Here is a 19,617-nt window from a genome sequence, read left to right on the forward strand (position 1 = left end):
TTAGTTAATAAAAAAATAATAATAATAAAATAAAAATAAAAACAGGTTCTGTAAAAAAAAAAAGTCTACTGTTATTATTATTTATCTTTTATCTATCTATTAAGTTATCTTTATTATTATTATTATTATTAATTATAATGTCCAAATGTGAAAAACCTTGGACTTTTTTATAATGCATAATGTATAATATGTATAATATTTGTTTATTTATTATGTACAGTATATATATATACATTTTAGGACATCATCAGACCTCAGTCATTAAATGAAAAGGCGTCATGCCTCAGACTGAAAAGCTTCAGGTCTCAGGAAAAACAACGTCAGGTGTCAGGTCTCAGGTCTCATACAATTAACATTAGGCATCAGACGAAACGGACTCGGACAAAAAGTCATCAGATGAAACTGACTCGGACAAAAAGTCATCAGACGAAACGGACTCGGACAAAAAGGCATCAGACGAAACGGACTCGGACAAAAAGGCGTCAGACGAAACTGACTCGGACAAAAAGGCATCAGACGAAACGGACTCGGACAAAAAGGCATCAGACGGAACTGACTCGGACAAAAAGTCATCAGACGAAACGGACTCGGACAAAAAGGCATCAGACGAAACGGACTCGGACAAAAAGGCGTCAGACGAAACTGACTCGGACAAAAAGGCATCAGACGAAACGGACTCGGACAAAAAGGCATCAGACGAAATGGACTCGGACAAAAAGTCAATAGACGAAACGGACTCGGACAAAAAGTCAATAGACGAAACGGACTCGGACAAAAAGTCATCTAAAATGTACACCGTACCATTGTGAGGTTCTGAGCTTAGACACTTGTGTCAGTATGGACATGATGATAGTATATGTGATTTATGGTGATTATAATTGGTTTCAGCCGGCCCTGGCACAACCTGCACCGAGGACTCCTGCTCCAATCAGGGCGTGTGTCTGCAGCAGTGGGAGGGGTTTACCTGCGACTGCACCATGACGACATACGGAGGTCCCCTCTGCAGTGACCGTGAGTAGCGCTTTGCTCTTTAGTAGGGATTAAACCACTTTATTAAAGAGGTTTGTTTGGCCACATTAATAAGCTGTTCAAGGCTTCTCCTTTGATAATCTCTTGAGCTGTGTGTTTGAAGTACTAAACGATGGTGCGCTGCAATGCAGTCTTTTTAATGTGCAGATAAGGCAGAACACTCTAATTACTGAGGACCGCAAGATAATGTTCATGAAGAGCTAGTAATGGTTCAAGTGACCCCTGAACCGAAGGCAGAAAGATATGCAATTTGGGTTGCATTTAAAATGTTTAATTACCCACAGGCTTGGAGGTGGAACCGTGGGATTTAATGTCTGCGATGATGTAGAATAAAAAAAATCCTACTGTGCTTTGCTTGCAAACAGAAACTGGCCCTGTGCACAAAGCAGATTGTGTTTGCTTTAACATCTCCATATTTTTGACAATAATGCTCTGGAGACTGGCCTAATGAGCTAAATGAAGATAAATAGGGTTAGCTCCTCTAAACGTTAAAAAAAGAGCAGATAACAGTGTTGGGTTGTTTTAAACATCATCTTCATTAAACACCTGGGGAGATTTAAATAAGCTGTTTAATATAGTTCAATTCATTTGCAAAGTTTCTATAATGTAGTTTTAGAACTGATACATGGAACAATGGAAATACACACATCATGTCTGCTTTTGATAAGATTATGCATTTGCACTTATCAGTTCTGGAAAATATGGAGTGTATTATTTGTGTTATACACATTGATTCAACTTTAAATTAGTAACATTAATTCTGTCTCATATTTCCCTTGGGTGGAACGACCATATATTGGGAACAGGGTCCAAAATTAACATTCACCAAACGCCATTTGCATCTAAATAAAATTGTAACTTCATTAGGAACTGCAACATGGTTTATATTATATTATATTATATTATATTATATTATATTATATTATATTATATTATATTATATTATATTATATTATATTAGATTAGATTAGATTAGATTAGATTAGATTAGATTAGATTAACTAAAAATGGTCATATAAACATATAATTTTCTTAATTGACCCACTGTTGGCTGGTGTAGAAAGTTTGTTGAATCCTGATTGGAAATGAAGCTAATAATGTACAGGTTTAATTTCTCTAGTTTCATGTTTTATATCACCTTTAGTCTTGTCAGCCAATGAGAATCCACTGTATGAAGAATCGATGTGAATAAGGCATCAATTATTTACTTTGCTTATTTATCAGTACCAGAAGTGACCAGTGTACAAGCAGCATATGTAAACATTCGCCAAATGTATTATGCATGAAATATGAAGCTGTGGAGTTTGTTGATGCAGCAGATCTGTGAGTACAAAACAACTTCTGCACCGCTCACTCGATTAACACTTCAGACAATTGTGTCACAGCACCCTATACCTGCAACACCATCTCCTTTATAAAGGTGAAAATGACTTGAAATGATCTTGTATATACATAATGTACATTTTGAAGAGCACTGTACATTCTCATGCTCAGGTAGAGGAATAAAAAATTATTATTAGCTGCTAGTGTCATAGAAACATGAAGGCTGTTCTACATTCACACACACTAGCTAAAAGAGATTAATAAACATGATTAATCTTATTATTATATATATATATATATATATATATATATATATATATATATATATATAAACTACAAACAGTTGGCAGAATAGAAAGAGGAGACCAGTATTTAACGGTCAAGGGATTTCTGAGCACTTTAGTGTGGGATAAGGTGATTTTAATGTGATTTAGTCTGACTGCTAGTACTCCATACACCTACATAGACATAAATCAATAAACACAATTATTCTTTCTTGAAAGGTGGTTTAAACTGAGAAAATACAAGGCATGTCCTGATTTAAACATAATTCATGCTTTTTATTCCTCGTCATTAGATCGGCTTTCCATAGAAAGGGAGTTTTCATGCAAGCGTTTGTGCTTTTTGGTACATTAACAGATGATTAGATTTAACTACACCTCTTTTATACCTATAAAGCAGCAGTGGCACACCTGTTCATCCTCGTCCACATGAAAGACTATGGAACAGGCTGCAGGTGTGAAGAGAAAAACAATCCCGCAAAAGTCTTTTTCACACGAGCAACACAAAATCCATTGGGCGGCTACAGAGCTGGAGCAGCTTCACTAAAGCATGACTCATTCCCTTCCTCAAATAGTGGGACAAAGGCAGTCAGTCAGCTTTTTACCTTGTCACCTACAACACAGAGAACTTGCCCATGCATTTTTTTTCCAGACAGCAGACATATGGAGAGAATAATTTTGGTTGACCTCTGTAATTAGCGTCGATTATTTAGGAATATCATTAGCACAAATTACACCTTCTGCTTGTGTGACATCTCGCACATTTTCAGCGACTTCCAGACGCCTTTATTCGCACGCTTGCTTTTAGTAACAGGAAATGTGAGAGCCGCAGACAGCCATCCGATCCCTCCCAGACTTCTTCCGCATACACGTCGAATGTCATGCAAATCCCGTCGGAATATCCCGGGTTGTATTGCATGTGTCTCGTGTTGTAGAACAGCGTATTCAAGTGGATGTATCTATGTTTCATACTTTGATTTCCTATGAACAGACACATCCATCACCTGAGGTCTAATTAGATGGCTTGTAATGTTGTTACCCGTCCTGAGCCCTGTCCAAGGACACAGCAGGCCGGTCCCTGTGAGTCTTAAGAGATTGCTCTTTCCTACTTCCCTTGTTCATTCAGGATTCACTTCATCCCTCTGTACCTTACATCAGAGCCTCCAGCAGTGACCATTAAATTAAATAGATGCCGCACTTTCATGTCTGATGTTTTGCCTTGCAGCTTTGGACTCTACTCTCACCTTTCTCTGCAAGCATCAGCTCAGCCAAACTTACATTTTACATAGTCGTGCCCCGCACATAAAATGGGCTACATTTCCTTACAGGAGTAATCTTTATTTATTTTATTTTTTTTGGAGGTGGTGGGGGAGCAAAACATTAAATAAAGCTCTTTCGTTTTAGAGATGCACTTTGTTTTTTTTCTACTTGAAAAATGTGTACACATAAAGGAAATAAGTGACTTGTTGAAAAGTATTTGTGTGTGTGTGTGTGTGTGTGTGTGTGTGTGTGTTGTAAAATTATAAATGTATTTATTGTCCCTTTTCATCAATTGAATGTGTCCTTGATAAATAAAAATAGTTATTTCTTTAACAACAACAAAAAATGCTGACCTCTGATCTGATCTGACTTTTGAACAGTGTACAATACACTTTAGTGTGTCCAGTATATATGTATTTAGTATGGACATTTACATTTGAGAATCAAAATGTAATCAAAACTTGAAAGTAAACAAAGCTGCATCATTTGGATTTTGTTATAGAATAAAATTTTAGTGAGAATGTAATTTATGGCATGTAATAAATAAAGTAAATAGATTCTTAAAACATTTGGTGAATAATATAAAAAAATATTCAAATATATTATTTTTAAACAATCATACTTTTAAGTGAAAAATGCACGTTCAGCAGTTATTTTATGCCTTTTAAGATATTTTAGAAATCCGTTTTTTTTTTCCGGAAATGTTTCACACACACACGCACACACACACACACACACACACACACACACACACACACACAAATTAGACTTGAAAAACTTGTGTTTGTAAAATAAAAGAAAATACAAATATATATTCAAAATATTCAGTTAATATTAATACAATTATTAAAATAGAGACTACAAAAAATAAAAATTCAGCTTTTTGTCAGAATAAGTCAGCAGTTATTTTATGCTTTTTTTAAAATATCTTAGATCAGTAAGTTACAACAGTTTTCTCATTTTATCTGTAAGATATATATATTAGATTACTGGTGATTGATTACACTGATACTCTCTTTTTATTTATTGTATTTATTTATTGGTATTTTAAGTGGCTGTGTTCTCTCTTGTGTTACGTTGAAGGAGAACAATTTAAAGTGCTTGGTGTCATCTTACAGATGAATCCTTCATACTGAATTTTCTGAAAGCTAGTAGGTTACCAGGGTCAGTTGATCCATGCAAACCTCAGATTCCTGCTCGAAGGTTCTGTGTATGGAGTGGAGGTTTTTACCATTAGAACATGCTTTGGTAGGGAACAGTATATGGAATTGACATGTATGGGTCACCAAAAGAGACCTGACCAGGGAAAAAAAATCCAATAAATATGTCTGCAATGTTTCAAGCAAATGATTGACAGGCGCCATTTCTCTTGTTTAATATTTAATATGGTTTCATGAATGATGAACATCTTTCTGACCTGTGCTTTACGAGTTCGTGCTTTAAGTGTAAATACTTTTGTCGTGTAAGGATTTTTAGCTGCTTGCGCCTGTAGAGTGTGTTGAGCTGCAAGACTCGAGCTGATGTGAATGAATGATGTCTTTAACCAGAGCACTGATCTAAGGTGTCTTGAGTTCTGCATTGACATCTGGAAACAAAGCCATCTCGCTAGGTTTTGAGTGAGTGGAATAAATTTGGATTGTTTTCCAAGAAGGAAAATGGACTGTAAGTCATGTGTTTGACCGTTACTTTTCTCATTCTACATGATCTCATTCTCTCAGTGCGGCCCATGCTTCCACTAGTGTCCAGACTTTAACAGCCACTTGCCTGCAGTCCTGGCAGCCACTCCCTCAGCGTGACATGGTGGCAGGCCCTTAGGTGCTGGCTGCCAGTCCGACTCCCGATCGCTTTATTAGAGAGCAATCAAAGCGTGAATGTCTTCTAATTGTATAGCAGGTCCTGCCAGGCCTTAAAACAGACACACCATATAAAAATATATTTAGAGGAGATTGAAAGGTCACCCCCCTGTCCAGAAGCGGGAAGGGATGGAGTAATTGGAGGGGAGAAGGACGTGCTCTGTGGTGAAATGTCAACACGAAAGAATCCGAGGTGGAATCGTAATCAGCGGCCTCCATCTAAACGCACTTCCACATCGTTTAGACAACCACAGACTGAGACGTCACCCTGTTCTGGCTGCCGCTTTTGGAGGATGTCAGACAGTCAGTGACACGGGAGAGTAAATGCTGACAGAATTAGGACGAATTTAAGGTGGGTTTCCAACAGCTCGTCGCAACTTATTCTCCTGCTTTTAGTTCGCTGGCATTGATTGAGACGTACACACTGAAGGAAATATGGAATTGAAACCGCATCACAGTAGGATATACAGTATTGTTCAAAATAATAGCAGTACAATGTGACTAACCAGAATATTCAAGGTTTTTCGTATATTTTTTTATTGCTACGTGGCAAACAAGTTACCAGTAGGTTCAGTAGATTCTCAGAAAACAAATGAGACCCAGCATTCATGATATGCACGCTCTTAAGGCTGTGTAATTGGGCAATTAGTTGAATTAGTTGAAAGGGGTGTGTTCAAAAAAATAGCAGTGTGGCATTCAATCACTGAGGTCATCAATTTTGTGAAGAAACAGGTGTGAATCAAGTGGCCCCTATTTAAGGATGAAGCCAACACTTGTTGAACATGCATTTGAAAGCTGAGGAAAATGGGTCGTTCAAGACATTGTTCAGAAGAACAGCGTACTTTGATTAAAAAGTTGATTAGAGAGGGGAAAACCTATAAAGAGGTGCAAAAAATGATAGGCTGTTCAGCTAAAATGATCTCCAATGCCTTAAAATGGAGAGCAAAACCAGAGAGACGTGGAAGAAAACGGAAGACAACCATCAAAATGGATAGAAGAATAACCAGAATGGCAAAGGCTCAGCCAATGATCACCTCCAGGATGATCAAAGACAGTCTGGAGTTACCTGTAAGTACTGTGACAGTTAGAAGACGTCTGTGTGAAGCTAATCTATTTTCAAGAATCCCCCGCAAAGTCCCTCTGTTAAAAAAAAGGCATGTGCAGAAGAGGTTACAATTTGCCAAAGAACACATCAACTGGCCTAAAGAGAAATGGAGGAACATTTTGTGGACTGATGAGAGTAAAATTGTTCTTTTTGGGTCCAAGGGCCACAGGCAGTTTGTGAGACGACCCCCAAACTCTGAATTCAAGCCACAGTACACCGTGAAGACAGTGAAGCATGGAGGTGCAAGCATCATGATATGGGCATGTTTCTCCTACTATGGTGTTGGGCCTATTTATCGCATACCAGGGATCATGGATCAGTTTGCATATGTTAAAATACTTGAAGAGGTCATGTTGCCCTATGCTGAAGAGGACATGCCCTTGAAATGGTTATTTCAACAAGACAATGACCCAAAACACACTAGTAAACGGGCAAAGTCTTGGTTCCAAACCAACAAAATTAATGTTATGGAGTGGCCAGCCCAATCTCCAGACCTTAATCCAATTGAGAACTTGTGGGGTGATATCAAAAATGCTGTTTCTGAAGCAAAACCAAGAAATGTGAATGAATTGTGGAATGTTGTTAAAGAATCATGGAGTGGAATAACAGCTGAGAGGTGCCACAAGTTGGTTGACTCCATGCCACACAGATGTCAAGCAGTTTTAAAAAACTGTGGTCATACAACTAAATATTAGTTTAGTGATTCACAGGATTGCTAAATCCCAGAAAAAAAAAATGTTTGTACAAAATAGTTTTGAGTTTGTACAGTCAAAGGTAGACACTGCTATTTTTTTGAACACACCCCTTTCAACTAATTGCCCAATTGCACAGCCTTAAGAGCGTGCATATCATGAATGCTGGGTCTTGTTTGTTTTCTGAGAATCTACTGAACCTACTGGTAACTTGTTTGCCACGTAGCAATAAAAAATATACTAAAAACCTTGATTATTCTGGTTAGTCACATTGTACTGCTATTATTTTGAACAATACTGTATACTCAAACATATGGCATTTACACAATACCATTTTCAACTAAACAAAAAACTTTTTATGCATTTTGGCCATTCATTTACAGAAGAACAGCATTTTGGGGGCCAGTAAATGCAAACATGAAAGAGGTTGCATTAATTCTACGTTTTTGACAACGATTATTAAGAGGTATTATGTACACAAACGGGAATTTGAAAAACAGTGGCATCATGCACATGCATATTACGTATGTGCACATACTCTACGTTTATACATATGTGCCTAACAAAGTGGTGTTTCCATCTACTGGCCTGGCATGCATAATTCAGCATTTTTATTCATTTTGGGTGATCCGTTCAAACAGGGATCATTTTGACAAAGTTGTCATCTATACGTGAAACATTTTAAAACAGAATTTCATTTCAGTGAAAAAATCTTTATATTAAAGTCATGAAAAAAAGTGTAAGTGTAAAACACTCATCACTGTCATTTTTTTAGTCAGCCATCCAATCACATGGAAGCAGGGGCGGGACAATTTTCACACAGACTAACCGCCACATCCTGCTTGTACAACAGCAACAGGTGACAACAAGAAGCAAAACAACAGAAAAAAATAAAATAAAAAATGTGTATAATAATAGTATAATAATTTAAACCAAGGGCCAGAGCATTTAGTTTTATTGTCAAACTTGTACTGACCCTAAAATCTAGGATGGGATAGGATTATATAATTTATAACAATATTTTGTTATTAATAATACTGAATGAATACATATAAACATTTTATTTTAAAATGAATATTACTAATATATATATATATATATATATATATGTCAGTACTACTCATATGATACATTGTCAGTGTTTGTTGTGTGTTGTTTGTAATGTGAGGGTGATCACATCATCCTTCATAATGTCCGTTCCCATGTTAACTACAGTGTCACACTGTCACCAAATCTACTGTAGTTCTACTTTCATACCACCACAAAGACAACTGGCCCGGATCGGCACCAAATTCTTTAGTCACTAACCACCCACAATCATGTTTAAGCAGGTGTTAAATGCGCTGAAATTCTGAAATGATTATTCTTTCCATGCATCCTTTCTGTGTGACTTAGGATCATAGGATCACTCTGCAGTTGGTGTTGTGCTTTTACACCTGTGAAAAAACCGTCTATTTTATTGCCTATAAAATTGTTTTACTAGACATATTGTTTGATTTCTATTGATCTTGGCAGCAGTAGCTCATCGAATGATGGAGAAAGGTGTTATAACTCACCAAATATTCACCCAAGCTGTGTAGACAAGTGCATTTTTTGACATTTTGAAGATTCAAGAGTCTGGATCAGAGTGGTGGAGTGATGCTGTTTAGGCCCAGTGAAGTTCACCAGATTGCAGCTACCTTATTTGCATAATTCCTTTAGTGAAAGGGTTGGAGACGGCATCAAAAATCTGTGAGTTTATTTTTTTATATGCATTATTATTTTACTTCTGTAAATATTAGAAATCTACTGTAGAAAAGTCTTGCGCTCCTGTGTGTGTAACACTGCTATAAAGTTATTTCTGAAAAAAAAAAATTGCAGGAATGCTTCAGGTGATATTTTATATTTTCAAAGTGGCATGCGCAGCCACAAAAAAAAGTTCGTTTTTGTTTAGGTTTGTGTAAAATGGAAGAAAGATCAGTCTGACATGCCACACATTAAAAACAGAAGCTTTTTTCTGTACCACACACACACAAAAAATAAGAGCTAGCAAACAAGACCAATCATTATCCTGTTTGCAAAAGCAAAAAGCAGACTGAGCGACAACCGAACGAATGATTTTTATATACAGAGTACTAAAGTCCAACTGCTTTCATTTATTTATTTCTTCACAGTTTGTGCCAGAAGGCGAGTAATTACACAGAGTGTCTGAAAACATCCGAAGGCCCGTATTGAGCTGCCTTTCAGAACGCCTGATTTTCTGAAGGAGGTTTGGCTTGTGTACAACATTAGTTATGCGGCAGAGAGTTCAGAGGTAGTAATGGAGCACTTTAGTAGGCTGAAAAATTTATTATGTTTCTAATGCAAATATAACATGGTGAATCAGTGTCTGTAATGTTCAGATTTATATATATCGCTTAAAATAGATTTTTATCCAATCAAAGTTTTTGATTCATAATTCTAGTTACCAGTTCCAATTTCACAAAAACATAGCCTATGTAAAAACAAACTTACTGAAGACAAGTAAGCAGTCATGAATTACAATACAACAAAGAAATTGACATACTAACACTTAAAGCACTGAATAATAAATATTATATTGTACAAAATAGACTACAAATAGACTGAATAGTCTTCAATGTATAAATTCAATATACACTATTTTACAAAAGCAATCCGGTCAAGGGAAGTGAGTGATTTTCTTTCTAGTGTTTAATTTACATTATTGACACAAATGGCAACAGCAGCTTTGTTAGGCTGCTTTGGAGGAATAGTTCACCCAAACCTAAAGTTATATTGCTGTTGTTCTAAACCTGTATGAGTTTCCTTCTATTGTTGAATGCAAACGTATATATTTGGTACAATACTGGAAACCAAAAAGTTTCTGTGCGCCCCATGAATTTCATAGTATGAACACCACTGGAGTATACTGGGACCATACACTTTTCGGTGGTTACGAATATTCTTCAAAATATCTTCTTTAATGTTGAGAACAAAGAAATTCATACAGGTTCAGAACAAATTGAAACTGGGTACATGTTGACAGTATTTACATTTTTGGGTGAACTATATCCCTTTAAAACCTCATCATATAATGCCAGGATCTCTTAATAGTCATCTAGTGCACATGCTTTATTTTTAACTATTAATGTTCATTTAAGACATGAATGGCTGTGTTGACGGGGAGACAGACATTTTGACACATAACTATGTGTATTCGGACGTTTAAAAACAAGGTAAGAAAAATAGGCTAATTTGTTTAATCAACCGCTGTATGAGTAAGTGTACGCTGCGCATATCAGAAACAATCTTAACGTATGCATTAGCCAAAATGAATTAGGCTATGCCCCACTGCTTAATGTGCCTAACAGTTAAATACGTTTTTAAACCACCATGCTTAAAATGCGTTTTATTTATTTATTTTATTCAATTTTCATTTTAAAACGAAAAGCTTGGATCATGACATGCAAAATGATTTTCTCAACCCATAAGCGAATATACCAGGCTACTATATTCTAACTCCCACCCCATCATCAGCTTTAGTAAAATAAACTAGCTGTTTACATTTTTTTTTCCTCACACAATTTTTTAATGTTTTTTAGAATAGTTGACATTTTTACTTATCGAAGATTGTTCTTTGCATGACTGTTTCTAGATTACACCAGTATGAAGTGAAAAGAGGGGAATGCAGACATTAGGCGCTGCGATCACCTGATAGATAGGCTATGTGCACAGTTCATTTGAAAGTAAAATATATAATAACTGCATTTGATTGGTAAACCAAACTCAGATGTGACGTTTTAATCTCTAATGGTAATACAAAGAATTTACAGAAAAACGCTAGCGATGTTCGTCAATCTACTCCACAGTCAATCACTGGCCTCCTCAATGCTCAGGCCCTGGGACTTCAGCTCCGCCTAGCCCAATAGTTAATGTGGCCCTGATTGTAATAAATGTTTCTTGAGCTGCAAATCAGCATATTAGAATGATTGTGTGTATGTGTGTGTGTGTGTGTATAAATTCCTTGTATTGAACGGGAGTATTTGACATAAGCACTCCTGCATCGCCAATTATCAGATTTGGCATCTGCATTTGCCATGGCCTTTAATGACCTTTGGGCGACCTGTCATGAGCATGAGTAGCCTGATGTAGGAAGATGATTTCTCCCTCATTAAATCACACAGACTGAAATGTTCCGGAGGCACAACCCAGCATTTGGGACTTTAGAATATTAAATGTTCAAATATGGTCATTTCCTGTTCAAAATGCGATGCTATACAGTTGCTAAGGATTTCAGAGTCTATTCTAGTACATTGTACATAGTACATACATTCTATTACATACGTCTTGCAGCCTTATCACCCTGTAGCCCAGGACTGGTTGCTTGCTGAAGCTTAGCAGGGTTGAGCCTGGTCAGTACCAGGATGGGAGACCTCTTGGAAAACAAGGTTGCTGCTGGAAGAGGTGCTAGTGAGGCCAGAAGTGGGTGCTCACCCTGTGATCTGTGTAGGTCCTTAATATAGTGATGGGGACACTATACTATCAACAAGCACTGTCCTTCGGATGAGACATTAAACCACAGACTCTCTGCGGTCATTAAATTCCAATCTAGTCTTTGGAAAAGAGTACAGTAGATGTGTGACCTCGGCATCCTGGCCAAATTTGTCCATTGGCTTCTGACCGTCATGACCTTCTAAAAATCCCCATATCTACTGATTGGATTCATCACTGTCTCCTCTCCCCAAATAAACTGGTGTGTTGGGGGCGTTCTGGCACACTATGGCTGTCGTCTCATCATGCAGGTGAATGCTGCACACTGATGGTGGATGAGGAGATCCCCCCTCACAATCTAAAGCACTTTGAGTGCCTAAAAAAGCACTGTTTAAATATATTGAATTATTATCATTGCTATGTCGGTCTAGCTGGTTTCTTATTGGTCCAAGTCAACTGAGCTAGATCCCAATTCTCTATGGGGCTTTTCATACTGCATTTAACCCTGGGTTATGTCTTTTTCAACACTGGGCCAAGGCCGCTTTTAAACTTTGATGCAGTTTTTCACACTTGTAATAAAAAAAAAAGAGTTTGCACCACTTCTAACCCTGGGTTATAAAACTCAACTCTAGAGCAACAGTGTTTACCACATTAAATATTCATATGCTTTGTACAGAGACTTTCATGTGCGGTTTTTGGTGTCAGCAGCCTGAGAGAGAAATGAAAACTGGTTAGGTCTCTTCTCTTTAGGGGAATTTTTGCATGTTTCATCATCCACCAGGTGAAAATCGCAAGTCCGATTGCATAGAAAACAAACAAACATCTGCCTACACAATCTGAATCCAAAATCTTTTATCGCTAGCCATTCAAAATGTATAGTTTATTCTGACAGAATGAGATATTCATGATTTATATGTCAAATTCAAAAGAATTTATGACATTACACTAGTGCTTTAGCAGCAATAGTTCCTTTTATTTTTTTAGAGAAATGGTTCACCCAAAAATTCAAATTCTGTCGTAATTTATTCACCTCCCACCTTTATGATTTTATTTGCATAAGAACATATTTTGAAGAATGATGATGATCAAAAAGTTGACGGCAGCCACTGACTTCCATACTATCAGAAAAAATCTAATGGACGTCAGTGGCTACCATTAACTGTTTGGTTATCAATATTCTTTAAAATATCTTTTGTGCTCAACAGAAGAAAGAAACTCATACCAGTTTGGAACAACTTGAGAGTGAGTAAATGATGACAGAATTTTCGATTTTGGGTGAAGCATTACATGGACTATTTGTATGTCTCCATCAGTTGAGCGACTCGGTTGAGCTGAGTGGCAATGTTAATGGATATCCTTCTCCAGGTATTATAAACCTTTACATCTGTTCAATGCTGGAAAAGCCACATAAAGCAGCCAGAAAAGTGCACAGCCGAATATGCAACATTGAATATTCCATCACTGTGCAATGAGCGGGCATCAGTCATAAAAACTATGTTTGCGTGGGTGTTTGGAGGGTGTGGCCACAAACCCCCCCAACCCCCACCCACATGGTCTTCTGCCCTTTTTTTCTTGTTTTTACTCTTTCTCTCTGTCAGTAGCTCTCTTATTCAGCCCATAGCTATGTTTATTCAGTGCTGCAACACCAGATAAATCAACTTCCAAAGGCAAAACACACTGCATCAGCTTGTGCTGTTTTTTTTTTTTTTTTTAATAGATTGAGCCTCCCTGCTGCTCAGTTTGGAGGTGTTAGAGCACCATACGTGGTTCATTCGTAGAATTACATGCACAATTTCTCATGAATTCAGAGTGAGGACTTTTCATTCGCCTTCATGATTGAAATTTGTTAGCGGTAACAGTCTCTTTCCAAGGGAGTGAATTAATTAGCTTTTCCCCCCACTCCCTCGCTCTCTTTATTCTGATATGCACGCTAAACTAGTACGTCAAATTTTTTTATATTCTGTCCCTTGGCTTAGAGTGTTTATTTTCTCATTAGCAAATCACCAGCTGTTTTTATTATTATTATTTATTGGCTCAATCAAGAGAAGACAAATGAATAAAAAAAAATTTGTAGGTCAAAGCAAATTTGACTATTTTTGCTAATGTGGTTGTAGTTATCAAACTAAAAATTAAACTAGAAAATGTTCTAATCAGTTGTGCTTCTAGGTCACAACAAGGACTGTAATTTTTTTCATAAAGTATCTTTTTTTTATATTAAATGTAAATAAACAGCTAATCTATTTTCAGTGTTATTTTCATAGTTTATTTAATGTGTTAATTTAGAACAATCCTATGCAAATTAACATGTTTACTTAAACATTTAGTTACCTTGACAATATACTGCCTTTGAAAAATGGTAATATGTTAACCTGTTTCTTTTTACCCCCTTGTACAGTCATGCAATTACATTAAATCGTATGTAAATTGACCAGGATTTCTGCATAAATTGGTCATTAATTTTGATCTGACCTTCTACTAATTTATGACAATAGACACTCTCTGCTTATATAACATTCAAGCAATTATGTATTTTTATGTATTAAGTAAACATGCTGTGCATTGTAAACATCCACAGTGCTGGATGGAGTAAAAATATGTGAATTTGTGACGGCTAGTATCAGGTGCTTTTTTTTCTTTCTTTCTTTTTTTTTCTCTCAGCTCAAGGGTTTGTTGTAACTGCTTGCTGACCTCAACCCATTTGAGATGCTGTGGCATGACCTCAAGAGAGCGATTCACACCAGACACCCTAAAAATACTGCTGAACTGGAGCTGTTTTTGTAAAGAGGAACAGCACATAGTTTTTTCGTGACTGTTGTGGAGATCTCTTCCTTAATTACTTGAATATTTGGACATTATTGTTTGCTAAAATTTGTCAAGTTATTAAATCCTCCTGTATTTTGTTTTAATGGCGATCAAATAACCAATTTATGCAAACAAACAGCTGCTTTTTTTCTTGCTTATGAAGGAAAGCAAGCATATACTAACATATATTACAGTTCAAAAGTATGGGGTTAGTTTTTTTATTTTATTATTATTAATAAGGCACTTGTACTCAACAAGGATGCATTTATTGATTACAATTAATTCAGTACAAAGTCAATAAAAAAATATTGTGAAATATTATTACAATTTTAAATTAACTGTTTTCTATTTTAATCATTTTAAAATAGTTAAGTCATAATCATAAATGTTGAAAACTTAAAAGCTTAAAAGCTTTTTGTGGAAACAGGACTCTTTGATAAATAGAAAGATCAAAAGAAACAACATTTGTATGCAATAAAAATCTTTAGTAACATTATATATGTCTTAGCTGTCACTTTCTTAACAATTTAGTGCATCTTTTCTGAGTGAATGTACCGACAGTGTGTAACAAAGTTTTTGCCTTTTTTTGCTTCTTGACTGCTGTTTTTTTTCACGTCACCTATACCCTTGACATTCACCAGTCAGCCTCCAATGTCATCTGGTGAGCGTCTGTTCTCGAATGTGCTGCTCTGCTGGCTTCACATCATTTCCTCCTACAAAACATGATAATGAGGCACACGCGTGCCCACTCTTGCATACACCAAACGACCCACTCCCTGTGCGAGTCACATTGACTACATTGCTGCTGATGGCACCAAGTCAGACCTTTGGAAATGTGATAAAGCCTCCAAAACGTCACGTCAGCACAGCAGCAGTGGATGCGTAGCATCTGATGTTTGCCAAAGGGCTTTTATTGTGAGCACATTTGCAGCCCAAGAGCAATATGTTCATTCTGATTTTGTGGAATGCTCACCCCTGCCCATTTTTTTTGAAAAATATGTTACAGTGAAATACCAACAAATGTTCAATGACATGGCTTTCATTTTTAGCTCAAGTGTTTGTTTTTTTTTTTGTCAAAATTGTCCACCTTTTGCCTATTATTTCAAACGGTGCCTCTATCTAACCTAGAAACACACAGGCAAATTCAAGCCCCCTAATTCAGTTCTCTCTCTTCCCCCCATGCATGCATTTTCCTGCAAGCTGTGAGAGAGAGAAAAAAGAGACAACTCGCATGTGCTTCTCACCTAGAAAAATTCATTTTCTGTAAAGCAGATGCTTTATTGGTGTGAAACAACTGCAGATTGTGTGCAGACACGCCAAAGAGCTATAAAACTCTTTTTTTTTTTTTTTGGACTTTCGTTCATTTCTTATCTCCCCCCTCTGAAGAAGAGGCGAGCATAAACATGCTATTTGTTCCCTTTCTATTAAATGTCACTATCATTAATAGCTATTGAAGGCTTCACACTCCACCCACTTTTTCTGGTCCCTCCGCATGCTCGTGTAAAGGGTAAAGTGTTCACTAAATATTGAGATAAATATACTTCCCGTGTGGCCTTTATTGAAAACATCGCCAATAAACTTCTCCTGCCAATAAACTTGTGTGTGCCATCAGATAGATTACAGTTTTTCTCCTGAACAAAATAAGACGTTCTCTCTTAAAGGGACAGATCATTAAAAAATGTATATTCTGTCTTGTTACTTTCGATTCTGCACCCCCTCTTGTCATTTGAATTGTGTTTGACCATGTATTTATATATATATATATATGTGTGTGTGTGTGTGTGTGTGTGTGTGTAAATAATCTGTATTTATGTACTAACATATCAATTAAAAAGTTTTATTCTGCAATAATGCATTAAATTGATCAAAAACAGTACATATATTTACAAAATCCAGAACATTTTTATTTCAAATATTGTTTTTCTTTTTCTGTTAATCAAAGAATCCAAATGCATCATAAAATATGTCTTTATTTTCTTGCCCTCATGTTGTTTAAATCCTGTTTGACTTTTGTGGGACAAACTGTTCATGCTGCTCATTTCTATAAAGTGAAAATGAATGGAGATCAAGGTATCAAAAGGACAAAAGTATCCTAAGAGTGCAACCAAAAATAAAAATTGGATATAAAATAAAAATTTTGCTTTCTTTATTCCGTGAAACACAAAATAAGATTTTGATATTGTTTTCTTTGCAATGTCTGATCATGTTGTTTTGACTTTTATTGTATGGACAAAAACAGTGAAAATGTTCTTCAATATATCTGGCCTAATAAATAATCAGAGAATTTTCAGTTCCTGAAAGGGTTATCTATAGGCTCCATAACTTTATTCTGATATTTGATTTCTCATGGAGTTTCTGAGATATCTTTAAAGATGCTTGCATATTTGTATGTTCTCGTAAACAACACAATTACAATTCAGTGCAAATAATTACATTTGCCTTTGGAAGCAATTTAACCTCTCATGTCTCCCGTCTTTGTGAAAGCTATAAATAAATGGTGTTTTCCCTTAGTGACATTACATCTCTTTGACTGTCAGAATGTTGTAACGTGGCTGATCTCTGAGCTGCCTTCAGAAGCTGCTGCTATTTCGTGTTTGCATTATGAAGGAACAGTGTAAAATTGTGAAAATTGAGTCGTGATGAGCCCCCCAAAAAAAACTTTAGCTGTGAATTAATTTTAGTGTCTTTTTGCAGACAGAGGAAACCGAAAGGGCAATATCATTATTTTGACTGCAGGACTTACAATGTTTATGTAATGTTTTTGCGTAGTATATTATTGCCATCATTTGTTTGATGTAGCATAATTTGTTGTATTCATCCCTGTATTGCAGGGTTCATAAGCAGGCATATGACATCAGCGTACTCGAAGAGGTTGTAAACAAAGACCAAACACTGCATGAACAGGCAGTTAAAAGTTGCATCAGCTCTGCTATGCCATCGGCAGTTCCATCCAGACACATCTCGGTTATGTGCCATTTGCTCAGAGAGCTACAGGAAGAATTTAATTGATGTTTGTGTTTTCCAAATAAGATGTGACTTGCTGTAATGTGGGTGCGCTTTATTTCCTTTCATTTTATGCCTGCTTTGTGTCCATTTATCTGTTGTTCTATAAATATGAATATAGATAATTTATGAAGAAAGGGCTATCGAAGGCTATGGGCATCACCCTTTTTCCACATTACAGATCACATGCTCAAATGAGCCAGTTGCGTATATTAAATTAATTTCGATCCATCTGTTCCACAGCAGAAGAGAGCTCCCCCTCGTTTTAGCTCCTCTCTCTTTTTCTTTTTTCCTATGCTTGTTTTTTTGTTTGTTTAAGAATGTTTAAATGTAGTGTTTGTCATGTCATATTCATTCATTTTAGTCTAACATGACAAATAATTAGTCTATAAAAATTTTATTTCAGTTGATGACAATGGATGTCATATTGACAAAATTTTTAATTGTATGTGTGTATATATATATATATATATATATATATATATATATATATATATATATATATATATATATATATTAGGGCCGGGACTCGATTAACAAAAATTAATTAACTAGAGGCTTTGTAATTAATTAATCGAAATTAATCGCATTTTAATCGCAGATAAATATTTGACCTGAGAACAGTGAGAAGTAATTTTTTTTCACATGGATTTATAGTATACCATTGAATAATGACTGAATACATTAGCTTAAGCAACAAAATATTGTTTATTTTTGTTCAACCAAGTCTAGCAGACCAGTGCAATTTTTGCCATGAAGTGTAGCAATAGCATATTTAGAAACAATTTAGAAATAGTACATTTCAGAAATTCAGGAAGCTTATAGGTGCTGGAACCTTCTGTAAAGTGTTTTTTTTTTATACACAATAATAATACACAATACTGTCAAGTACATTCAGAACATTGGAAACCCTGACTATTAGAAAACATCTCTCTGTTGCTTAAGAGGCATACTAAGTCCAACTCTCAATAACCTTGGCCAAAACAATAAAGAGTTCAACATAAGCTGTTGCACCAACGAAATAACACATAGTTCAACATAAAGTGTAAAGTCCACGCTAGCTGCTATATGTTTTGCGTTGAGGTGATACTTGAGACTTGATGTGCCGCGGTGATATGCGAACGCTAGTTGGTGCTTCAGTATTGGTCCGCCGAAACTCATCAAGTGAGAAACCGTCCGCGTTGCAAAAATAAGTTATCATTAATATGCGTTTCCCAATTTGTTTATTTTTTGTTAAGTATACGTTCAGTAAGTCATACTCTTGTAAGGTTGGTCTGAACGAGTCTTAGCTCCGGAGCCGTGTGAGTCACATGTTATTATGAATGCGCTGGCTTTATTTGAAGACTTGTGAACTGTTCAACTGTTATGCTTGGAATAGCCTGGACAGATTTTTTGTTTTTTTTTTGTTTTTTTTTATTACTCCGACTGGATTCATCTAAAAGAAAGTCATATACACCTAGGGTGCTTCGAGGGTGAGTAAAACACAAGCTAAATTTCATTTTTGGGTGTACTAACCCTTTAAGCAGCACAACTGTTTTCAACATAAATAATATATTTATGTAACATGTATACATATTAACAACTTAACAAACATCCAAATGTTACAAATCCTTATTTAACCTAATACAGCATTTATAGAATGTATTGATTGATTATATTGTGTTAATAATTAACATATTAATTCCACACCTGTAATAAATTTGCCTCCTTAAGAAGCTTTCCGATTTAAAGTTAATGTAGTCGCAACATACAGTACATACCTGTACTATGATTTGTATAAATTATTTTTTACATTTTCA

At 36.0% G+C, this 19,617-nt stretch overlaps 1 protein-coding gene across 1 annotated transcript in view; it reads left to right on the top strand.

Annotated features, from left to right (window-relative positions):
- LOC113064079 (neurexin-2-like) overlaps positions 1-19,617 on the top strand; it is a 333,624-nt gene that overhangs the window by 156,415 nt on the left and 157,592 nt on the right. The window contains exon 19 of the mRNA XM_026234620.1: positions 889-1,011. Coding sequence (XP_026090405.1) covers positions 889-1,011 — 123 coding nt within the window. The remainder of the gene's footprint in view (positions 1-888; positions 1,012-19,617) is intronic.

This window comes from Carassius auratus, chromosome 46, assembly GCF_003368295.1.
Source record: "Carassius auratus strain Wakin chromosome 46, ASM336829v1, whole genome shotgun sequence".
In the NCBI taxonomy this organism is placed as follows: Eukaryota; Metazoa; Chordata; class Actinopteri; order Cypriniformes; family Cyprinidae; genus Carassius; species Carassius auratus.